The sequence below is a fragment of the Microcebus murinus genome, chromosome 2, assembly GCF_040939455.1.
Source record: "Microcebus murinus isolate Inina chromosome 2, M.murinus_Inina_mat1.0, whole genome shotgun sequence".
Taxonomy (NCBI): Eukaryota; Metazoa; Chordata; class Mammalia; order Primates; family Cheirogaleidae; genus Microcebus; species Microcebus murinus.
The window spans coordinates 94,110,395-94,134,602 of NC_134105.1; the positions used below are offsets into that span (position 1 = coordinate 94,110,395).

General features: G+C 38.3%; 1 protein-coding gene across 5 annotated transcripts in view; it reads left to right on the forward strand.

Annotated features, from left to right (window-relative positions):
- Positions 1–23,024, forward strand: part of SLC22A15 (solute carrier family 22 member 15) — a 92,406-nt gene extending 69,382 nt beyond the window's left edge. Inside the window, exons 9-12 of one of the 5 annotated variants that reach the window (XM_012761803.3) lie at positions 4,987–5,107; positions 6,990–7,062; positions 9,117–9,305; positions 9,619–23,024. In XM_012761803.3, coding sequence (XP_012617257.3) covers positions 4,987–5,107; positions 6,990–7,062; positions 9,117–9,305; positions 9,619–9,708 — 473 coding nt within the window. In that variant the 3' untranslated portion in view covers positions 9,709–23,024. The other 4 variants (XM_076000006.1, XM_012761804.3, XM_076000007.1 and 1 more) reach the window with 4 other exon arrangements.
- Positions 23,025–24,208: the final 1,184 nt, after the last annotated feature.

Genomic DNA, 24,208 nt, shown 5'->3' on the forward strand with positions numbered 1-24,208 from the left:
GTATTAGAATATAGGAATATATATATATATATAGAGAGAGATAATGAAACAGAATTAAATATAAAATAGAGCCACATATACGGTTCAATTGACTTTTTTTGAGGGATGGTTGAGATTTTACTCACCTTTTTAAAATGTTTTACTTAATCATAATATATATACATACGGAAAAGCGCACAAGATTAGTTGATTTTTGACGAAGATGACATGTTAATTCAGTGAGGAAAAGATAACCTTTTCAACAAATGGTGCTAGAATAATTGGATATCCATATGCAAAAAAAGTAACTTCAACCTGTATGTCACATCATATGCAGTAATAAACTTCAAATAGATGTTAGAACTAAATGTAAACACTAAAACTACACAACTTCCAGAAGAGAATAAGAGAAAATCTTAGTGACTTTGGGTTGAGCAAAGATTTGTTAACTAGGAAACAAAAAGCACAAAAAGAAAAAATACTCATAACCTAGACTTCATCAAAATTGAAAACTTTTGCTTTTTAAAAGCCATTTAAAGATATGAAAAGGCACAGACTGGGGGGGGAAATGGGCATTTATTGAAACCTTAAAATCTGTACCCCCATAATATGCCAAAATTAAAAAAAAAAAAAAAAAAAGAAAAGGCACAGACTGGGAGAAAATATTTGCAAAACATGTATCTGATAAAAGACTTATATCCATAATATAGAAAGGACTCACAATCAATAATAAGAAAAGAATGGGCAAAAGATTTGAACAGAACCTTTTCCAAAAAGATAACAAAAATGGCAAATAAGCATGGGAAAAGATGTCAACATCATTAGTCATTAAGGAAGTGGAAATTAAAACCACAATGCGATACCACTACACACCAATTAGAGTGGCAAAAATCAGAAAGACTGAGAATATCAAATTGGACTTAAATAATATCTTCTGATCTATGAGCATGGCAATCTCTTTATTTATTATTATTACTATTACCGATACATTTATTTAGTCTTCTTCAATTTCTTTCATCGATGTTGTATGGTTTTTAATCGGTCTTTTACTTATATTGTAACATTTATAGCTAAATCTTTCATATTTTTTAATTTTATTACAAATGGCATTGCTTTATTTCTGTTTCAATTGTTTTTAGCTAATTTATGTAGCAATAAAATTGTACATCACACAACTCTGCTAAGCTTATCTATTAATTCATTAGATGTTTTTGCATGTTCCATTATTTTCTATGGAGACTATCATGTAACCTAGTGAATAATGGCAGTTTTACTTCTGTTCCAGTTGACATTGTTAAAGAGTAACCATAACTCTAATACACTGCTGGTAGAAATACAAAATGGTATAGACACTCTGGAAAACATTAGCAGTATATTTTAAAGTGAAACATACTACATGACCCAACTTTACCCAAGAGAAGTAGAAACCTAGGTCCACACAAAGACTTTGATGCAAATGTTCATAGTTGCTTTATTAATAATAGCCCCAAACTAGAGGGAACCCAAATGCTCATCAAGTGATGAATAGATAAACAAATTGTGGTATATCAATACAATGGAATAATACTCAACAGAAAAAAGGAATGAACTATATCCTACTGATATACACAACATGGATAAGTTTCAAAAACATTATCTCAGTGAAAAAAAAAGCAGACACAGGCCGGGCGCTGTGGCTCACGCCTGTAATCCTAGCTCTTGGGAGGCCGAGGCGGGCGGATTGCTCAAGGTCAGGAGTTCAAAACCAGCCTGAGCAAGAGCGAGACCCCGTCTCTACTATAAATAGAAAATAAATTAATTGGCCAACTAATATATATATAGAAAAAATTAGCCGGGCATGGTGGTGCATGCCTGTGGTCCCAGCTACCCGGGAGGCTGAGGCAGAAGGATCACTCGAGCCCAGGAGTTTGAGGTTGCTGTGAGCTAGGCTGACGCCACGGCACTCACTCTAGCCTGGGCAACAAAGCGAGACTCTGTCTCAAAAAAAAAAAAAAAAAAAAAAAAAAGCAGACACAAAAGCCTATAAAATACATTTATTTTATTCTTATGAAACTCTAGAGAAGGTGAAACTATAGTGACAAAACTTTGTGCACTCAGGTGGGGCAAAGGCAATATACATAACCTAAACATTTGTACCCCCGTAATATGCTGAAATAAAAAAAAATTAAAAAACTTGATGTATATATGATATTTTTCTTAAAAAAAAAAAAGGAAAGCAAAACAAATTGTGATTCTTTGCCCCACCTATATACATCATATTATAATAAAAGACCTGTAGCTATCTTAAAGATTTTTAACATATGACAATCAAAAATTTGCTTACAATCACATGGTGAATGAAGTAGATGACTTCATTCAGTAGATGACTAAGCTGAATTTTTATTGTTTTGGGTCACTGAAATGTGACTGTAACAAACATTTCAGAAAAGTAGCTCTGAAAATGATGTCCTTAGTAATTACATCATTAGAATAAATTTATAGCCTCATTGAGTTCAGTACTTTGAAGAATACAGTGTTTTAAGAATTCCTTTTTTAAAAAATATAATTTAGTTTTACTTTTCTCTTTTAAATCACTCTTTTTTTCTAAACAATCACTTTGAATATTCGCTGGTGACGGCCAATAATATCTGATTTTCAGATGAAGAACCAAGATCATGAATCCACGGAACTAGCCCAAAGGCTGCAAAGCCTTCCTGAGCATTAACTAGGGTGACCAGTAGCCCAGCAACTCCACAGTCAAAAGTCCCCAAAAAGGATAAGAAATAATTGTCTCTAATAAGCAAAGCTGTCTGAAATTGACATGGGCTATCTTGAGGAAAAGGTGAATTCCCCTGCTTCAAATGGCAACTGCAGGCTCCTTTGGTGGGACCAGAGCAGAGAAGCTTCGAACATCAGCTGGGGTGTGGGACCGAGGCAAGTACTCTGGGTGTGGGGCTGGAGCCAGGCTCCCCAGATGTGTCGTGGATGGAGCTGTCTTGAGCCTTACATGGGAGACTTCACCTGCTTTGGATCTTGTGCAGCTTAAATGATAAATTTTCTGTGACATGCCATTTGAATTCATATTTCAGGGTAACAATCGTCGTTACCTGTTGTTAAAGATGTTGTCAAATGCCTTCATACGGTTCTGAAAGCTACCATTCTGTATGAGTTGAAAATAGCCCCAGAGATCATTCGCAGTCAAGCAGATGTGCATATTTCTGTTTGTTTCAGTGCCACTAGTACCTTTTCCTGACTCACTCAGTTTTCTGGAAAATAATTGATGAATTTAATTTGCCCTCATTATTGTTATTATTGTTTTAAATGAAGAAGTTGTTAGATCTCAAAATTCAAGAAATATATCTTGGGGCAAATGTTGAAAGGCACGATTCTTTTTCCAGAAGCACTTGTGGCTTAAAAATATATATTCAGTGCATGAAAGAGGTAATATCTTCTTCCAAATAGCCTGGCAGAAGAGAGGACAGCAGCCCCAGAAAGTCAAGTTTGCTGGTGCCTGAGCTATTCTGTTCAGGACACCATCTTTAACGAAGTTGAAGATTTATTTCATAGCCACGTAGGGAAGGCGAAACTTACTTTCTGGAACGGGCATGTTACATGCCTCCCTCCTTTGAAGTTGAGAGAGCATGAACCCAGATTCTTCTCACTAAATTAATTCTTATTGTCGTCCTTCTGCTTATTAGTTCAACAAATATTTAGTGAACCCTCATATGCACAGTACCACGGGAGGTGCTGTGGGGAACACAGGCACAAAGATAATACCAACCCTAGCCTGAGATAACAAAAGAGATTTGGGGCAGGTAAAATGGAGGGGTAAGCAACTACAACTAAGTATCTGAGGCATGCTGTTGAATAGATTGGAAAATAAGGGGCAGTGGAGGTCACAGGAAGAAGAGGCTATTTCATGTGAGCTGTTTAAGGGCAGGGTGGTTTATATGAGCCATGCAGTCCTAAGAATGGGACAAGCGTGTTCTCTGTGGCAGAAATGTCAAGGAGAATGAGAGGCAATTACATCTGGTGATTGGGACATCGCTGTTGACCTTCAAGAGTAGGAGTGACCTTCAAGAGTAGGAGTTTTAGGAGAGGATGGTATTGGAAGGCAGACTGCAGTGAGCTCCAGCCAGGAGCATTTGAGGAAATGGAGAGGTGGTCCCTCATTGGAGATGTCTAACAGCGAAGGGAGAAGTACAACAGAATCAATGAGAATGGTTTTTCTTCATAAGAATAAATTGTTAGTTTGAAGGAGAGAGGCTAGACATGTCTACAAAAAAACCAATTAAGTCGTAGAATCCTGGAGAACATAATGTTAATAAAGGAAAGAACCACAGGATAATTGTTAACATTTTAATACGGAAATAAGCTGGCATGAAATATGTTTTTGCATTTTATGAAAAAGCATTATATTAAGAAACTCTAATATCATTATTGATTACTAATTCAAGTGAGAAGTTGGGGAGAAGGAAGGAGCAAAAGTAGTTCCATATTTAAACTCTTGTCCTTTAAAGAACATTAATGTCTTATATCTTCTATTAAAATAGTAGTAACTTAATGGGATTGTTCCTTTTCTTCTCAGTGGCACATCAAGGAGTGCACGCTGAAGATCAGGGCTTGTTGTGCTGACCACTGTCTTACATCATTGCTTGTTTGAGTAAGATTGGGGAAAAAGGAGAGTCAGGCAACACCCTTGATAGATAAACTTACAATTTCCATGAAGCTTACTTTACCATAGTATAGGAGTTTTCAGGGTGCTGTCATTCAGTCGCAAGTGCAAGTTTCGTTACACTTACCGTCACCTGTGTGTAAGTTTTCATGGGTAGGGCTCAGACATTGAGCAAATAATTGCATGTGCATTTATGTGTAATTACTAAACCTTCTGAATGCACATTCCATGATACTACCTATTTGCTATCTGAGATCAACATAAATGCCTCTCGCTCCTTCGTAAGGAAAGGTGTTGTTTAAAGCAATTGTTTCAACTGCAGGCCTCTCAGGGGTTGCCCTTGTCCTCCTCAGCTACAGGTGTGTTCGCAGTGGTGAACAGCCATTCCTTGTCCTTGCTGGGGAAGCTGACCATCAGTGCCGCCTTTAACATCGTTTATATCTACACCTCTGAGCTTTACCCGACGGTAATCAGGTACGTGTCCCTCACAGATGCATTCTTCACATGTTCTGAGTTCTGTGGCCCGTGTTTGCGCTAAGAGAGGTGTGGCGTGGGCCCAAGGCCAGCAGCAGTCCAGCAAGCATTTGTAAAGAGCCTGTCTTTGCAGGCTGCTCTTTGCCTGCTTGGCTGGGGAAAGTGCAGCTTTATGTAGCTCCTGTAAATTGTAAGAGAAGTGCTCTATACTGGACATATCTCATCACCCAAACAGGGCCCAGAGGCTGTTATTATTTTGGTGGGCTTTATTTATTCAGTCACCCATCCTGTGTCTGACACATAACACACAAGGGAACAAGGTCCCTGTTCTCACAGAGCCTACATTTTAACACAAAATATGTATATTTTTGAAATGTAATTTCATATAGTAATAAGCAAATATTAGATTCAAATATTGCTTGTTAAAGCTGGTTTTTTAATGAGTAGTTCATGCTTACATTGAAAAGAATAAATTCCGAGCCTAAATTTGCTCTCATAAGTCTGAAAACAAGAAAAAAGCCCAGGCCTGGTGCAGTGGCTCATACCTGTAATCCTAGCACTCTGGGAGGCTGAGGCGGGCGGATCGCTCGAGGTCGGGAGTTCGAAACCAGCCTGAGCAAGAGCGAGACCCCGTCTCTACTATAAATAGAAAGAAATTAATTGGCCAACTAATATATATATAGAAAGAAATTAGCCGGGCATGGTGGCGCATGCCTGTAGTCCCAGCTACTAGGGAGGCTGAGGCAGAAGGATCGCTTGAGCCCAGGAGTTTGAGGTTGCTGTGAGCTAGGCTGACGCCATGGCACTCAGTCTAGCCTGGGCAACAAAGTGAGACTCTGTCTCAAAAAAAAAAAAAAAAAAAAAAAAAAAAGCATAAATTTGAAGGATTGGGGTACAGCTTAAGTTTTGCAGAACTTCCAATGTAGACGGGCCAGTATGCCCTCAGCCAGTCCTTGCCCAGTTTGTTTGAGGGTCATCCCAAATAGATCTTTCTCCTTCCCTTAGCTGTGCAAGAAGGCTCATGGGTCTTCTACCTGTTCATTTACAATCCCTTTCCCAGTAAGAGATCAGATTGTCTGCAATTGGCTAGTCATTTTCTAATTGATCTTACTGCTTCCCTCTCTAGCTACTGCCTGTAAAACTAGGATCATGATTTTGTTCAAACTGTGACACTTTTGAGAGCAAGGTGGGTGTTATTAACAAGTTCAGCTGGGATAACAGTTATTTACAGTCACCATACCTAAAACCATTACCATTCTCTCTCTCTGCTTCCCACCTCTTTCAGCCTACACTCCCCATGAAGATGATTGTTCTTGGTTTCCTGACACTATATGCTTAGTCAATTCCTTTTTATGTGTCTGACCCTTTACTAGTTAATAAGTTGAATTTAAATAAATGGGCAAACTTTTCAGATATAAACCCTGACTCTCTATGGCTGTATTCACTGATAGGAAACCTAAGACACAAAGATCTACAAAAACATTTGATAAAAAATATTCAAATGCTCATTTCTGCATCATCCTCTATAGCTGCACTGCTGTAATATGGTAGTTACTAGCCTCATGTGGCTATTTAAATTAAATGGTAATTAATTAAAATTAAATAAATTAATTAAAAATTCAGTTCATCATTATTACTGGCCACATTTCAAGTACTAGTAGTCACATATGTCCAGTGGCCTCCATATTGGACCATGTAATTACAGAACATTTCCAGCACCACAGAAAGTTCTGGTATGCAGCACTGCTCTATAGGATCCTGTGCTTTTACCTTACTAATACTATTCTAGACCCACTACCCTACTCCCAGGGTCTTTTAATGCCCCTTAGAGCTTACTAATTTTTTTTCTTTCTTCTTTTTTTTTTTTACATATGCCTTTCAGGAATGTTGGACTTGGAACTTGTTCCATGTTCTCCCGAGTCGGTGGGATCATTGCTCCCTTCGTCCCCTCACTGGTTGGTTTGTACCTCCTAATTGTGTTTTTCTTGATTCTCTGCTTTAGAAATGCTTGTGCTTTTGAGTAGAAAGAGGTATTGAACAGATGTCATTTAAGATCAGGGACACAAATGTGAACCTTGTGCTTTGTAGATACTATTCCATCAGGGCAGATGTGCTCTTACCAAGGACGCATTTGTCCTTGATGGGTCTGATTTCTTGTTTGGCTGAATTCACTGGAGCGTCAGCTAATGCCAGCATGCCTTGTTGCTGTCTCCAGAAATAAGTTAGTCAATTAGTAAATGATTATTAAGCCTCTGCTGTGTGCTGGGCTCTATGTTAAGCACGTTATATATATCATTGCATATAATCCTCACAATAACCATAAGGGATAGGCATTGTTGTTACCCCTGTATGAATGATGAGAAATGCTACAGAAAAGAGGTTAACCACCTTCCCCAAAGGCACACCACTTTGAAAAGAAATTTAGAGGCAAAATGTGCCTAGCAGTGTGTCTGTTAACGTGTTTTTGGCATTTTCTAAGTTTCATGGTCAAAACAAAGAGGGATAAAATACTCTGAAAAACCCAGGGGACCCTATGCAAATTGCTCCTTGGTCTGATTTGTGACTTTTCTAGCCAAGACTGTTGAAAGGTGGCTAGATCTGGCATGAGGCCTGTGGATCTGTAGACAAGTTCATTCATTGCTTAAAAAACTTAACTCACCAGCTTTTAGTAAGGGATGTCTCAAAAAATGCTATTGCAGCCTTTTCATTTTCTGAGTTGCAATACATTTTTCTTGTTATAAGTGTCTCTCCATGTCTTGTGCTTAATTTTAGGTCCCATGACCCTTCTTAAGAAGGAGTCATGTTAACTCCATGTTTCATTCTGCAAAATGTAGGTGTTTATTTATTTATTTATTTATTTTTGAGACAGAGTCTCACTCTTTTGCCCAGGCTGTGGAGTGCCATGGCGTCAGCCTAGCTCACAGCAACCTCAAACTCCTGGGTTCACACAATCCTTCTGCCTCAACCTCCTGAGTAGCTGGGACTACAGGCATGCGCCACCATGCCCGGCTAATTTCTTTCTATTTTTGGTAGAAATTTCTTTCTATTTTTGGTAGAGACGGGGTCTCCCTCTTGCTCAGGCTGGTCTCGAACCAGCCTGAGCTGGTTTAGGGTTTAGATGTTTGCTGGTTTAGGGTTTTTTCCCCCAAAGCTTTTATACCTCTCAGTTATAGTGTTAAGGTATGTGGGGTGGTTTGGCCAATTCCAGAGTTGAGAACTTTAAAGTTCGTCATCAGCAAATATTTTGGGACATCTCTTAATGGGAAGAGTATGTGGGGATCTTGGTGTTATAAGCTGCTCACCTGCAGTGGAAGCTGAACACCAGACTTGAGGCCGGGCGTGGTGGCTCATGCCTGTAATCCTAGCACTTTGGGAGGCCGAGGCGGGTGGATTGCTCAAGGTCAGGAGTTCGAAACCAGCCTGAGCAAGAGCGAGACCCCATCTCTACTATAAATAGAAAGAAATTAATTGGTCAACTAACATATACAGAAAAAATTAGCCGGGCATGGTGGCGCATGCCTATAGTCCCAGCTACTCGAGAGGCTGAGGCAGTAGGATTGCTTGAGCCCAGGAGTTTGAGGTTGCTGTGAGCTAGGCTGATGCCAAGACACTCACTCTAGCCTGGGCAACAAAGTGAGACTCTGTCTCAAAATAAATAAATAAATAAACAAACCACTAACCCAACCACCCACCTGCCCGACTTGTGTCAGCTCCAGCCACTCAGCCTGTCTGGCTCAGGTCAGCGTGGCCTGTTCTCCCCTGGTGCTTCTGACCCACAGAGCAGGGCTGGCTTGTATTACTCACCCTCCTCGACATGCCTGAGGAGGCATCCTAAGGTTCCCCAGGGTAATTATCTATGAGGAAGAAGTGGTTGGGGGTGTAGTCTAGCCGGAGGCCTGAACTGGATAGTAACCATGACAGTGCCTGGGTCATGAGACTGCTGGTGTCACCTGCTGAGGAAACTAACCTCAGTTTTTGTTTGTTTTCATTTCGCTCCCTGCCCCCACAGAAATACGTGCAGTGGTCTTTGCCCTTTGTGGTCTTTGGAGCCGCCGGCCTGACCTCGGGCCTCCTAAGTCTGTTATTGCCAGAAACCCTTCACAGTCCGTTGCTGGAGACGTTTGCTGACCTTCAGGTGTATTCCTATCGCAGGCTGGGGGAGGAAGCGCTCTCTCTGCAGACCTTAGATCCTCCGCAGGTATGAGGTTATTTTTCTTTGTCATTAGACCACTTGGATGATGACAGTTGTTGGGGAAAAAAAAGACTGTTTGGGTTAGATTTAATAGAACTGAATAAAACTGGAAAACAAAGGTGGAATCTAACAGCAGATGATTTCAGAGAAAGAGGCATGATCGATGATTCATCAGCTTTCTTAGAACACTTTAGGGGCTATTTCTTGGAGGAATAGGTGTCATAAAAATACATTTGCTAGTTGAATAGCTAGACAGTAATTTTTACTTTAAAAGTACCATGACATCATTCCACTGCCCTTTTCTCCTTTCCTGTTTCAGTGTGCAGACAAGGAAAGCACTTTAGGGAGTGAGAGTGAAGAAGAGGAAGAATTTTACGATGCAGATGAAGAGACTCAGATGATCAAGTGAAGAGCCCCAGATTCCTCCTCAAAAGCAAAGATTGTCTTTTATGCCTCTGGCTAAGGCAGGTTATTCCATGAATCTTAAGAGGGTTGTACAAAGACAGGCTTGGTTTGAACATACATAGATGGTATTCAGCGTGGACAGATTTTTTTCAGGCACCAAGGGAAGTTGGAGAAGATATTTCATGAGAGACAACATCACTGCATTGAAGGAATAGTTAATTTATCCAAACTTCAAGTGCAGCTCAGAATCATGACCTCTGGCCAAATCACTCAAATCCACATTCCAGAGTGGTAGGCTCATTTGTTTCTAGGGGTTTAATCATGTTGTTTTTCCTTCATCATTACCTAAAGGCAGAAATGTAAAATTTGTCACCATTTTAGTGAGATGAGATAAATAACCCTTAAGATTTACTCTTTAGCTGGGCGTGGTGGCTCACGTCCACAGTCCCAACACTTAGGGACGGCTGAGGTGGGAGGATCACTTGAGCCCCAGAGTTCAAGATCAGCCTGGGGAGCATAGCGAGACCTCTTCTCTACAAAAAAAATTTACAAATTAGATGAGTGCGGTTGTGCATGCCTGTGGTCCCAGCTACTCCAGAGGCTGAGGCGAGAGGATCACTTGAGCCCAAGAGTTCAAGGCTACAGTGAGTTATGATTGGACCACTGTACTGCAACCTGGGTGACAGAGTGAGACTCTGTCTTGAAAAAAAGATTTAATCTTTACACCATGTTTGACATTTGCCCCATCAGTTGCTCCTTATCAGGAACCTTCTGATGTAGATTGATGTCAGCATTTCAACTTTGTGTCCAAGGTCATTTGTGTGTCCCAAGGCCCTCCAGCTTTATCTCATCTAATGAAACCAGCGTCCTCAGCTTGGTTCCCAGCCTGTTGGTTGACTTGGGCTCCTTATACCTTTAGTCCAACAGATAATTCATTAATGAAAACCAGATGTACCAAAGCAATTTACAAAAAGGCAGGAGTGCAGCTATGCCTCCCTGTTAGCTCCCTTTGATACTTAAATTGTGTAATTTATTCAGTTCTCATTTATCTGCATCTCCCAAAAAATCTCTGTCTAAGATGCTAGTACTTCAAAATCATGCATAGTAAGTAATAAAGCTTTAAATAGAGGTAAGTTAAAAAGTGATGTGTGGCCAGGCCCAGTGGCTCATGCCTGTAATCCTGGCACTTTGGGAGGCTGAGGCCAGAGGCTCACTTGAGCCTGGGAGTTGGAGGTTGCAGTGAGCTGTGTTTCTGCCACTGCACTCCAGCCTGGATGTGACAGAGCAAGATCCTGTCTCAAACAAACAAACAAACAAATGTGACATGTTGAACATGTGGTTGTAAAGGAAAAAGGTGCAGTTTTTTAATACGGGAGAAAAGAAATCTCTTTTTCACAATTTTTTTGCTTCCAGTGTTGTGCAGTAAGGGACTTGGGCAACATTAGGAACCTAAACTCCTCCTGTCCTAGATTAGCCTGTACCTACTTAGTCAGAATGGAAGGCTCCATGATTTCATAGGAAATATTGGTCTTTTCATTAAGCGCTACCAACTTTAAAATGAATCAAAATCATAACTTAGTTTCCTAAAATCATGTGCTAAAAATATTTGTTTCCCTGTGAAACTTGAATACCATCTCAAATAGGAGTATAAACCTGGAGGCAACAAGCTTAGGCAACATTGCTTTAGGTCACTTTCCCAACTTGGAAAATTTCTGTATTTTCAGAATTTCCATTTCTGCTAATTTCTTGGAGAAAAAGAAATTGCATTAGAGGTAAAGAGAAGATGTCACTGTGTCTGCTTCTGGAAATCTTGGAGTCATCACCCCCAATTGGCTTTAAATACTGTCCTGTTCTCTTCCACATTGACTTCTCAGTTTGTACTACATCAGTCTGTACCTTTGTTTTTATTAAAGTATTTTTATGTCCTTTATGCCCTTGATTATGTATTGAGCTCTTTATAAACTGGGCCCATCTCTACTACTGTTTATTTCTCCCTGCCATGCCCAGAACATTGGCTTAGACACAGTAAGGACCTAATGCATATTACTGCTTCAGGGAGATTGTGGAATTCCTCCCAGTATCATTTTTGCAAACCTCAGGCAAATCTGACCCAGACCTCCAAATTTGGGATCCTGTTTTTCTTTCTCTGGAAAATGGAGACCTGCTCACTGTCAAGAGAGGAAGAACTTAGACACTTGGAAGTTCTTCTTAAATGGTTGGATATTTAAAATAAAGCAGTGAACTAATGTATACATAATTTTTGATTGATTGGAGCTTTCTTTGTATTATGAGAGTGACATAATGGAAACCCATTATGGAAAATTTGGCAACTAGAAATTTAAAAATGTATCAGCTATAGACCCAACATCTGGAGACAACCTGTGTTACGGCTTTGTTCCATTTGGAGACCAGTTGGGAGTTCATCTCTATTGGCACCAGGGTTCCCTCTGCCTCTGACTAAATAGATGAGGATTCAGTTAGTTCTGTCCCTGGGTCTCCTCCTTTCTCAGCTATGGGTTGGAAGAAAGGAGGGAGAGATCCTACAGTTTGAATATGTGTTGCTTAATAAGGCTGCGCTGGCCATCAGCTGCTAATGCCAGATGTGTCCCTAAATTCTCTTTCTAGATGGTTCTTTAGCAAACTTTAATAATTACTGTTTTTTATTTATACCACCTTTATAAAAGCAGATTTTTTTCCTTTGGATAATAACTGCTAAAGAATATTGTTTGTAGAGAATGTGCACATGTATATATTTGCATTGATTATATTGGAAAACTTTTAATTCATGGGTAATGCATATTTTGTTTGTACAGATGATTGTAAAAAAATATCCTGTTTTTTTCTATTCAAAATTAAATTTCTTTTCTCCTAAATACAGTAAGAAAAATGTAAGACACATAAGAAACCCAGAGTTTACAGTGTTAATGGTCTTGTTAGCAGCTTGTCTAGCACCTTTACACCACACAGATAGGTTGAAAGAAACCATGTTACAGTTTTCTGATTTTATAAGTTAAAACTATCACCCCATTAAAAAGCCAGTACTTGTCATTCCGTTGCTTTCAAGCAATGAAGATATTCTTTAGTATTTTTAAATGAGCAAATAAAATATAAAAAATGAACAAAACAAAAGTTTCTGGGGCATTACTTATGACTGTGATTTGGATGGCTATTTTTATGGCAGTTAAATTGATGAAGATGTTTTCAGTAGATGATTTTTATTCCTAACAAATACATATCGAAATAATTGTCACTACTATATCAGCATTAAAATACAGCTTTCCATTAGGACTTACTCGTTCATATAAATTCTTGATCATGGTTCTTAAATTGGCAGGGTATCTATAAAAGATTAGAATTTGTTTTAACTAAATAAAATGCAGGTATCTTAGCTTCTTGTGAATTTAATAAAGAGTCACAAAGCATAGGCCTTTTCTTTTGTTATCACAGAATGTCTCAAAATGCATAGAAGCATCTTTGACAAATGGGGCAAATCCAGAACCTGCTAGAGATTATGGGTAATATGTGGAACAGAGATTGTAGCAAAGTTGAGGAATCATGGATATAAAAGATAGCTATAAAAATAACTTTTGAAGGAGAAAAATGGAAAAATGATCGCTTATAGAAAATCTATCAAAGTAGCACATCATAGGAGAAAGACCTTATGATTATTACCTCAGTAGATACATGAAGATTATTTGACAAAAATCCAACACCCTTTCAAAATAAAAGCTATTAGCAGACTAGGAAGAAAAGAAAGCATCTTTAACAAAATAAAGTCTATTAGATATGGTGAATTGGCACACAGCATCTGTTCACCTTCGTGGTACTTTGGCCTTCAGACTTTTTTGATCATAACCCACAGCAAGAAATGTTTTTTATATATTCATTCTCTTTCCTCCCTCCCTTAAAAATATATACATAGCTATAAAGTATTTAGAAAACCTATATAAGTCGACATATACTGTATATGTGTATATCTATGTGTCTATGTCTATAACTTTCATGAAGTAATACCTATTGATAGGCACACTGATAATTTATATTCTGTTCCTTTTCATTTTTTAAAATGCCATTTGTGACCCACTAAATCAATTTAATGACTCACTAATAGGTTACAACCCATAGTTTGAAATCCACTGTACTCTATCTTCTGGTACTACAGAGGCTTTAAAGCCAAAACATACATTTCTTGAACTCTCTTGATGCTAGGCTTCTAGGTGCAATTTAGTTCAGTTGATCAGACACAGGTGGAATTTGGAAGGTGGACGTGAGGTGGAGGCCATACTTCTGATGGGTCTGATTTTTTTCTGCTCAGATTCATAGTGATAGGGCCATTTGGTTTCTCTAAGGCAGTGTTAGCCAAAGATATCATTCAGGGGGAATATGGATTAAAAACGATTTTCTTTTTACATAGAACCTGGAATAATAAGTCCAGTATTCACATGGAAAAGCAAAGATTTAAAAATATTCAAGACAATTCTGAAAAAGAAGATCAAAGAGAAGGGACTTGACTCCCTAAAAATGAAAACTTACAAAGCTGTAGTATTGGTCAGCAGAAGACAAGTAGATCAATAGAACATAGTAGAGATCCTAGAAAAAGCCAAGCACATATAACAATATGGCATTTGTTAAAGATGATCACACATCAGTGGGAAAAGAATGTATTATTCAATTATTAATATAGGAGTGATTGGGATTTTATATCAAAGAAAATAAAATTAGGTCTTTTTTTCTCACCATAACAAAAATAAATTCCCACTAGATTGATGAACTAAATGAAAAAAAAAAGCAAAACTTTAAAACTATCAGAAAGTGATATAGGAAAATATTCTTATGACCTTGAAGTATAGGTAGATTTCTCAGACAAAAACTGAAAATGAATTATTTTTTAAAAAGATTAACATATTTGACTTTGTCTAAATTTAAAACTTTTCTGTATGCACACACCACAAAATTAAAAGAAAAGCAATAGATTGGGAAAAAATATTTACAACTTCTGTAAGTAATGAGGATTAATACCCAGAATATGTAAAGAATTGCTGCAAATATTGGAAAGAAATGTAATAGGAAAGTGTACAAAAATATGATTAGGTAATTAGCAGATCAAAAGATGTTCAACCTCACTGGAGGATCCAGGGAAGTGGAAATTAAAACAACATTAAGATATCACTTAAGACCCATTAGATTGGTGGAAAAATCAAAATATTAAATATGGAAGCTATGAAGAAAAAAGAATTTACTGACATCCTGATAGAAGCTTGAATTTATTCATCACTTAAATTGTCATTAGCAAGTGAGGTTGAAAATGGGTATATTAAATGATTCAGAAATTCTATGCATGTGTCACGTGACGGTGTTTTCAGAAATTTTTACTATGACCTATAAAAAAAGGTTTTACACTGTGACACACAGTACATACACCTGTACACACACACACATAACTGAAATGGTCTCATAAAACAATACCAATCCTCAGTATCTGCACTGCATTATATTTTCTGTTCTATTTCACTTAAAAAAAAAAAAAAAAAAAGAATACTGGTGAAGACACCAAAATGATTTTACAATTCATCAGTGGGTCAAAGCATGTAGTTGGAAGAAGTGACACTAGCCTTAGTATTAATATTTGCCTTACTACTTGCCTGGTGCACAGGTGTACAAGAGATGTATGCTAAGATGATCATTGCAGCATTATTACTTGTAGTAAAATAGTGAAGTTAAATACCTTCAGTAGGAAATTTATATAATTTTATATGCATAAGATGGAATAAAAACAGGAGTTCTGTATTGAGGTGGATGGATCTAATAATGTTGAGCAAAATGTTGGCAAATTTTTCCTGGATCAAAGTCATTTCATAATTAAATTCTATAGTGACTTATTGGAGTACTTGCTAATTAGAAATTCAAATGCTTTTTATGCAATACTTTATACCCAAGACAATTAGTCTGTTACAAAAATATAGAAGTTTACTTCCACCAGATGAAGAGTTATCCCTCTTCCCTATGGAGAAAGTCTACGAATGTGCCCACGTATAGGTCTAAATTTCTCTTGAAAAAGAGCTTTGCATCTGTGAAACCATTCAAACCACTTCTCAGCAAAGATCCTGGAGCTCTGTGTTACAAAGCTTAGAAAAAATTACATATTTACTAAAAATTTTCAAGGGCAGATTTAGCCAAATTAGTATTAAAACAACTTCAGTCTAGACCCTGAACAACTGCTTTTGAACAGAATTGATTCTGTTAGAATTACTTTGCTTCAAAATATAGCTTCAAGAAATTGAATGAAATAATTGTGTATGAGTGTGAAAGCACACACTCAACTTGGAGAAGAGTTTAATAAATGAATGATTCACTAATATGTAGGCAGAGCTTCTAGAACCCATGGAAGAGAAGGCATTTTGCAAAAGGAAGCCCACTGGTAGAGTCTGTAAAGGTCGGCTTCTTGGGCAACAGCGCAGCATGAAGAGTGGATCCAGCAAAGCAAACAGAAGATAATCACTGCGAGACACTCGAAAGTTGGTGAATATCTGTCGTAACACATGATTAGGGTTTTAGAATCGTTCAAGGTAAGCTGTTCTTGGTGGCGATAATGTAACAAATTCATTTACTTCCTAGAGCCACTTTCATTCTTACGGCTGCGTTTCACCATATATAGAGGGTATTTTCTTCCTTATTTGCTATTGCAGGTGGCATGCATTCATTTAATTGTGTAGCAGGATCAAGTTATGTGTATGTGAAGGTAAAAGAAGAAGGACTAGAACATGTTTTCACTATCTGCAGCTTGAGTGTTGATTTACCAAGCAACCCTCCTTACCTTCTCTGATTCTTTCAGTGGGTTCTGAAGAAATACTAACAACCTGAGAACTACATCAAGGACTGCATCTCACAACACTGATGACCCTTTTAAGGAAAACAAAGATTGACTATGATCAGCAAATACTTTAAAGCCTCATATTGCCCCAAATCCATCCATTTCCTTGATAATACAAAATAGCAAAACAGTGACCTGAAATGTATTGTTATGTCTATAATATACTTGCTTCTAATGCAGTATAGTTAGATTGGAAAACTTAATTCTGAAGTATATAGGGAAGAAAATTGGCAGAGAATGGCAGTCTACTTTCAAATGATAGTCAACAAATTATTTATGGTAAGTAGCTTTTCTATTATATAATAATTCCCTCTACATGGGTACTATAACCAAGGAAGAAGAGGAGGATGAAGAGGATTTTGCTTTTACAGGAAGAATAGCAGCAAAAAAAGACCAGTGGTCAGGAAATGCCAATCAAACCAACTTTCCATAAAGAACATTCCCAAGGGCCTTTTTAGTTTACATAAGTAATAGAGTGTTGGAATCGTTCCCTATTGCTGCTTTAACAAATTACCACACACTTAGTGGCTTGGGACAAGACAAATTTATTCTATGACAGTTTTGGAGGTCAGACTACAAAGTGAGTCTTAAGGAGCTAAAATGAAGATGTCAGCAGGGCTGGTTTCTGGATTCTTCTTTTGGAATGAAAGGTAACATTCACAGCCTCTGGGGATTATAATGTGGATAGCTTTGTGGGGCTATTATGCAGCCTATCATAGGTGTCTCAGTGTGTGTCATTAAAGGATCCTAAGTTGACAGGACCTGGTGAGTCATCACTGTATATTATAAATTTTATGGAATAATTCAGTCATCATCTGGAGAAACCAGACCCAGACCATAAATAACAGCCCCATTTGACTAAGCCTAAAGTCTCCCACTAAGACATATTGTTGCTTATTGTGTGGAAGAATAAGCTGCTTGCAATAGAATTTAAACCTAATAAATCTTTGTTTTGACTTTTGTTTGTTGTTGTATCTTAACATTTTCCAGCAGTTGTCTTATTAAAATCAGTTCTGTTATTATTTATATACCATTGCTATGTTCTCTTAAATTATTCTACACTTCTCCATCATAGTCTTGTTGTGTTTTTTAATAAATGATGATATCTTCCCTAGTAGGCCATAAGCTCTATTAAAACAGGGTACATGTCTTCCTTTTTTCCTAGTACATTCCAGCTCATAGCCCTGAACCCAGTGTGTTGTGAGCATTCAGATATTTTTGAAGGAATGCAGGAATCTGCGTATGAGCTGTTTTGTTACATTGAGCTGGAAGGCAAACAAGGACTGCATTATTCATCTTCGTACGTAACCTTAAGAACTAACACAGTATCTGGGACACAGTAGGCATTTATTTAAATTTTTAAACAAAAGTTTGCTCAGACACATTGTCAGAGGAATGACAAATCATTGGCTTAACTGGTCTATATACTTTAAAGGGATATTATTCCCCAAAATAAATTTGAGAAAAGATCTATGGATTATTTATCTCTGAGAAAGCAATTTATAGATACTAGAAAGGCCCTCATTCCACCTTAAACTTCTCATTACCTAATCTCACCATTTTGTGCAAAGTTATAGTTAGACTATAACTTTGTAATGGATTCTAATTTATTGAATGATTAGAATACCTTCAAGAGGGAAGTGGTCCCGTTTAACAAGGTTTAAGATGTCTACCTTGAGAATGGAAGTAAGCAAAGAAGGATTGATAATTAAATAATAGTCTTGGCCGGGCGCGGTGGCTCACGCCTGTAATCCTAGCTCTCTGGGAGGCCGAGGCGGGCGGATTGCTCAAGGTCAGGAGTTCGAAACCAGCCTGAGCAAGAGCGAGACCCCGTCTCTACTATAAATAGAAAGAAACTAATTGGCCAACTAATATATATAGAAAAAATTAGCCGGGCATGGTGGCGCATGCCTGTAGTCCCAGCTACTTGGGAGGCTGAGACAGAAGGATCGCTTGAGCCCAGGAGTTTGAGGTTGCTGTGAGCTAGGCTGATGCCAAGACACTCACTCTAGCCTGGGCAACAAAGTGAGACTCTGTCTCAAAAAAAAAAAAAATAATAATAATAATAGTCTTGTCCATATACTTACAGACTATTACCAGAATACCATTCAGCCTACTGAGTTGCAGAGTAAATGAATTTGATGATGTTTTAAAATTGAGATATCTGCCTGCCCCCATAAAGAGGCAGTCTACCCTATGAAGGTATTCTCTGGAAGAATTTTTGGCATGGTGATCACTGTTGTAGCATTCAGGTCTCTTAAAATAATTCATCTAATGGAAACAGCATATAAAAGTTAAGAAATGAGGCCGGGCACGGTGGCTCACGCCTGTAATCCTAGCACTCTGGGAGGCCGAGGCGGGCGGATTGCTCAAGGTCAGGAGTTCAAAACCAGCCTGAGCGAGACCCCGTCTCTACCATAAAAATAGAAAGAAATTAATTGGCCAACTAATATATATAATATAAAAATCAGCCGGGCATGGTGGCGCGTGCCTGTAGTCCCAGCTACTCGGGAGGCTGAGGCAGGAGGATCGCTTAAGCCCAGGAGTTTGAGGTTGCTGTGAGCTAGGCTGACACCACGGCACTCATTCTAGCCTAGGCAAGAAAGCGAGACTCTGTCTCAAAAAAAAAAAAAAAAAAAAAAAGTTAAGAAATGATGTCAGTTTGGTACTAGGTATTTGAGGATGAACACATTAAGAAAACAAAATCTTCAGGTGTTTGATCAATGTTTAGATTTTGCTAGATTACTCGGAAGGTGGTTGTCATATGTTGACTAAAATGCAGGTCACCCTTGATTTGCCAGAGGTATGCTTTGTCAGAGGAATGAATAAATACCTGAAAACAACTGAAAGTAAAGCCTAAGGGAAAAGTTTGACAGTCTGGTTGTTACTTATTTCTCCATCCTGCTACATCCCAGAAAAAAGATATTTATTAATTGGTAAGTAGGTTCCAAACCATCTTCAAGACCAGAAAATGCATTCAGACGCCATTGAGCTGTAGAATTCTGTAGTTGCTGGTTTACTGATACTGTAGTAGAGACATAGTATAGCAGACATACTTTCACAGTAAAAGAATTTTTGGTCTTCCCAGGCCAGTCCACCAGGAGAGGGAAGTCTTGATAAGGATTCAGCTGATAAGCAGAAGAATGACAAAGTTGAAGACCTGGGGCAGCAGCAGAGAATCTTGGAAAAGAAATTTCATCATAGATCAAAGTTAGTGTTGTTGTGGTTATGTAGAATGTTGGAGTGAGTTAAACAGAGGAATAAGGTCACTAATAAGTTTTGTTAGCAAAAGTCATAAAGTGACACCCAAATGAGAAATAGAGTGACAACCAATTTCCTTTTAAGCATTTCAAACCACCCCAAATAGCTTCAAGTTTACCCTTAGGTAGCTGTGCACAAAAGATTTCTTCAATTAGTTTTTAGTATCCAAGAGATGTTAATCAGATATTTTGGTAACTACTGCGTGTCACGTCCTATTCTAGATGCTGGATTAAAAGAGATAGCATGTATTTTTCCCTTGGGCTCTGTTTAATGCTGGTGATGATGGTGACAATGATGACAATGATGGTCTTCACTACCATGCATTGAGTACCATGCTCCATGTTAAGTACATTCCTTGGTTATGTCATGTGATTCTCACAACTCTATTAGGTGCTTTTATAATCTCTACTCAATTGATGAAAACAATGAAGCTAAGAGACATCAAATAACTTCCTCATGGTCACAGCTAGTAAGTGGCAGTGCTAGGTCTCACATGTCAAGGCCCTAATTGCCCCCTCTGCCCTGGCTCCTGTGAAAAAAAGTTCACCAAGATGAGAGGGCTCATTTCTGTTTCAAAGACTATTAGAAATGGCTCCTACTCCTCCCTGGTTTTCAGGACAAGAATGGGAAGTCGAGAAGAACAGACTCTGGTGGAATCCTTATGAAGCCAAGGCTCAGGCATTTTGATTAGCCTCCTTCTGGAGGTAGACCATTTTAAGGATTCTAATTAGTTAAGTATTCTCCTTGATTTTTAGAAACATCAAGATTTTTTTCAGTGAAGGAATTCATTCATCAGTCAATAATATAAATTGATTGGGAAGCTTGTCAAGATTCAGATTCCTCATTAATGGGCTGAATCCAATTAAGATCTCATAGGGAAGATGACAAAACTCTTCTCCATCTCTAGGGTGTTTTGGGGATCACTCTCATTATTTGCTTTGGGGAAATTATTAACCTGCAATTCCACCAAGTATATTCAAGACATGTTCACTGTGGACCTGTTGTGTGCCAGGCATTGTAGCAGGCTTGGGGCTGTCAAGGATCAGTGAGCTGTGAGCCTTTCCATGGGATACGAGGGGCAGGAGAGGGAAGAGAGGCAGGGAGAGGGACGGATTGGAGGAGAGGTTTGAAATACCTTAATTGGGTGAAAAGGCCTTGGTGGAATTAGAGCCTAAGGTCACCAAGTTTGGGACACTAGCTAGTAACAGATAATGATTGCTTTTCAAGGAAGAATTTCTTAAGAAATGAGACCTCAGGCTAAGATTTCCGCTAGAGTTTCACTTCGAAACTATCCCTCACTGTATGCTTTAATTATACCTCTGGCCCAAACCAGTTATCTGGAGAGGAAGCTCGCTGCTATCAGTAAAGGGACATATAAACATATCCTCTTGGCACACAGTGGGTCTTTATCAGATCACATTTCAAAGCCCAGAGCAAACAACCAGGCCTTTCCAGATGCCACCATTTTTCTTTCACATTCCTCATTAAATTTCTTTATTTGATGCTTAATAATTTTTAGCTTTGAATTAGTACAAAATATTCCCAAAAGGCATTTTAAGTACCCTCTGCAGTCTTCATAATCAATAACATATAAATAATAGTTTTAGAATCAGGGAGGCATTCTCATTTTCCTCATCTGTAACATGAAATACTAATAATACCATATTTATTGTAAGTCTTATGATGATAACTAAGTGACATGTATGTAAAATTCCAACTGCCAAGTAGTAGGACTTCAATAAATTTTACCATTTAGGAACTGTACAAGATTTTAAAAACAAGGATTTAATGCACACATTTAAAAGTGTGTTTTTTTTTTCAAAAAAAAAAAATGAACTCTCATAGTTCTATACTTTTTCCAAAAAATGAAATTGATACTAAATGTGTCAAGAAAACATTTTCACTTGATCCACTTCATTTGCCAAATAGTCATGTAACTGAGGAAATGGGACTTTTTAAAGATTACTTCCCTCTTTTTTATTGTCCTTGACGATCTTTTCATTCCCCATGAAGGAATGGAGGAATGCCTGGAAGCTGCATTCCCCTCCCACGTTTCTGAAGAATCCCAGGATTGGGGAGGAGGCTGTAGCCTCCTTGTGGGAGGGGTGGAGGGATTGTATCAAAACTACTTCCTCTGGACAGCAGACTGCTCTTTCCTTCTTGGAATCAGGTTGGAGGGGTAAGTGTGGGAGAGGGTAACTGGGCTGTATGTGTGTGTGTGGGTGCACGTGTGTGTGTGTGTGTGTGTGTGTGTGTTCAGTCTAAAGCTCTATAAGAGAACTGAGGAGAGGAAACCAGGAGCACTGGCTGCACCGTGCTCTGAAGAAGGGTCCTTTCTAGCTATGGGTGTGTTCAGGAAAAGAAGTGTGATCTGTCCGGAGTGTCATCATCTGTGTTTAAACTATGGAAACCCGTGGGAGCCTTAGGTGAATGAAAAGAAAGCAAATTCAGTTACACTTTATATACTTTATATACACTTTATATACTTTATATGCCCTTAAGTGTGACGAACAGCTCTCATTATTTTAAGGACAAAAAATTATTACCAGGCTCAATTACATCTAGTTGTTCACATAAGGGTTCTATCCTTTGCCCTCTTTCCTTTCCACTTTATAAATTCTCCCTGAGCAATCTTGACGTCCTCTGCTCTGAATATTGAGTTTTACTGTTTGATATTACTTCTTTCTTTCTGATTATTAAAATAACAGTATGCTGATTATAAAAAAATATTGGACGATACATGAAAGGCTAACAAGGAAAAGAGAAATTAAATGCAATCCTGCCACCCGGAGATAACTACTCCTAACCTTTCCTCCATGTGTGGGTGATGTTTTGTGACCTGCTTTTTTCCATTCATCAGTATGTCACAAACATTTATTGCCATTAATTATTCTTTTTCTATTTATTTTTAAAGGCTACAAAGTCTTGCATTATATGGCTACATTATAACTTATTTAGCTAATGTCTAATTATTAAATATTTAGTTTATATAATTTTTCTCTACTGTAAATGAGGCACATGGAGAGTTGGCATACTTCCCATGTTTCCTTCAAATATATTTTAAATGCAGACCTACTGAGTCAATTGGCATGATTCTTAAAGTTTTGATGAAAATCTTCATATCACTTTACACTGTCATTGTTTAATAAATATATGAGGACTAGATTTCCCCATAGGCTCCTAAATGCTATGACTTTTTTTCTGATCTTTGCCAAATGATCAAATTATGGGGGGGGACATGGGACATGGGACGGGGACAAAGGGGTGGAAGAGGCAATATCATGTTGTTAGGCCTTAATTTGCATGTTTTTGGTAACTAAAGATTAAATAGTTTTACGTTTATTAACCATTTGTATTTCTTCCTTTTTGGTTTGCTTGCTCATTCTATGTTGTAAAATTGTGTTTTCTAATTTTGAAGTTGTAAATTTTTTTTATTTTTTATTTTTTAGTTGGCCAATTAATTTCTTTCTATTTTTTTTAGTAGAGATGGGGTCTCTCACACTTGCTCAGGCTGATTTCAAACTCCTGACCTCAAGCAATCCACCCACCTTGGCCTCCCAGAGTGCTAGGATTACAGGCATGAGCCACTGCACCCAGCCAGTTGTAAATTTTTTTTTTTTTTTTTGAGACAGAGTCTCACTTTGTTGCCCAGGCTAGAGTGAGTGCCGTGGCGTCAGCCTAGCTCACAGCAACCTCAAACTCCTGGCTCAAGCAATCCTCCTGCCTCAGCCTCCCGAGTAGCTGGGACTACAGGCATGCGCCACCATGCCCGGCTAATTTTTTGTATATATATTTTTAGTTGGTCAATTAATTTATTTCTATTTTTAGTAGAGACGGGGTCTCGCTCAGGCTGGTTTCGAACTCCTGACCTTGAGCAATCCGCCCGCCTCGGCCTCCCAAAGTGCTAGGATTACAGGCGTGAGCCACCACGTCCGGCCCAGTTGTAAATTTTTATTTAAAGTTTTCAGTACTTTCAGCATATCTTCCTCATACACAGAAGTTTAGATAACTGCTCATCTCGTTTTTCTTCTGGTTCCTTTGATGCTTTGTTTTTATATTCAACTTCCTTATCTACTTGGAATTTATTTTGGTGTTCAGCAGGATACAGGGGGGATTTAAGGGGTTTTAAGTTCTATTTTGATTATTGTTACTTTTCTCACACTCCTTTAACTCAATTTTTAGCATGATCCCTCTCTGTTGCCTTAGAATATCATCATTTGCCTTTTATTACATCAATTATGTATTTTCTTAAATTTTATTTTTATTTTTTTGAGGCAGAGTCTCACACTGTTGCCCTGGCTAGAGTGCTGTGATGTTGGCCTAGCCGACAGCAACCTCAAACTCCTGGGCTCAAGTGATCCTTCTGCCTCAA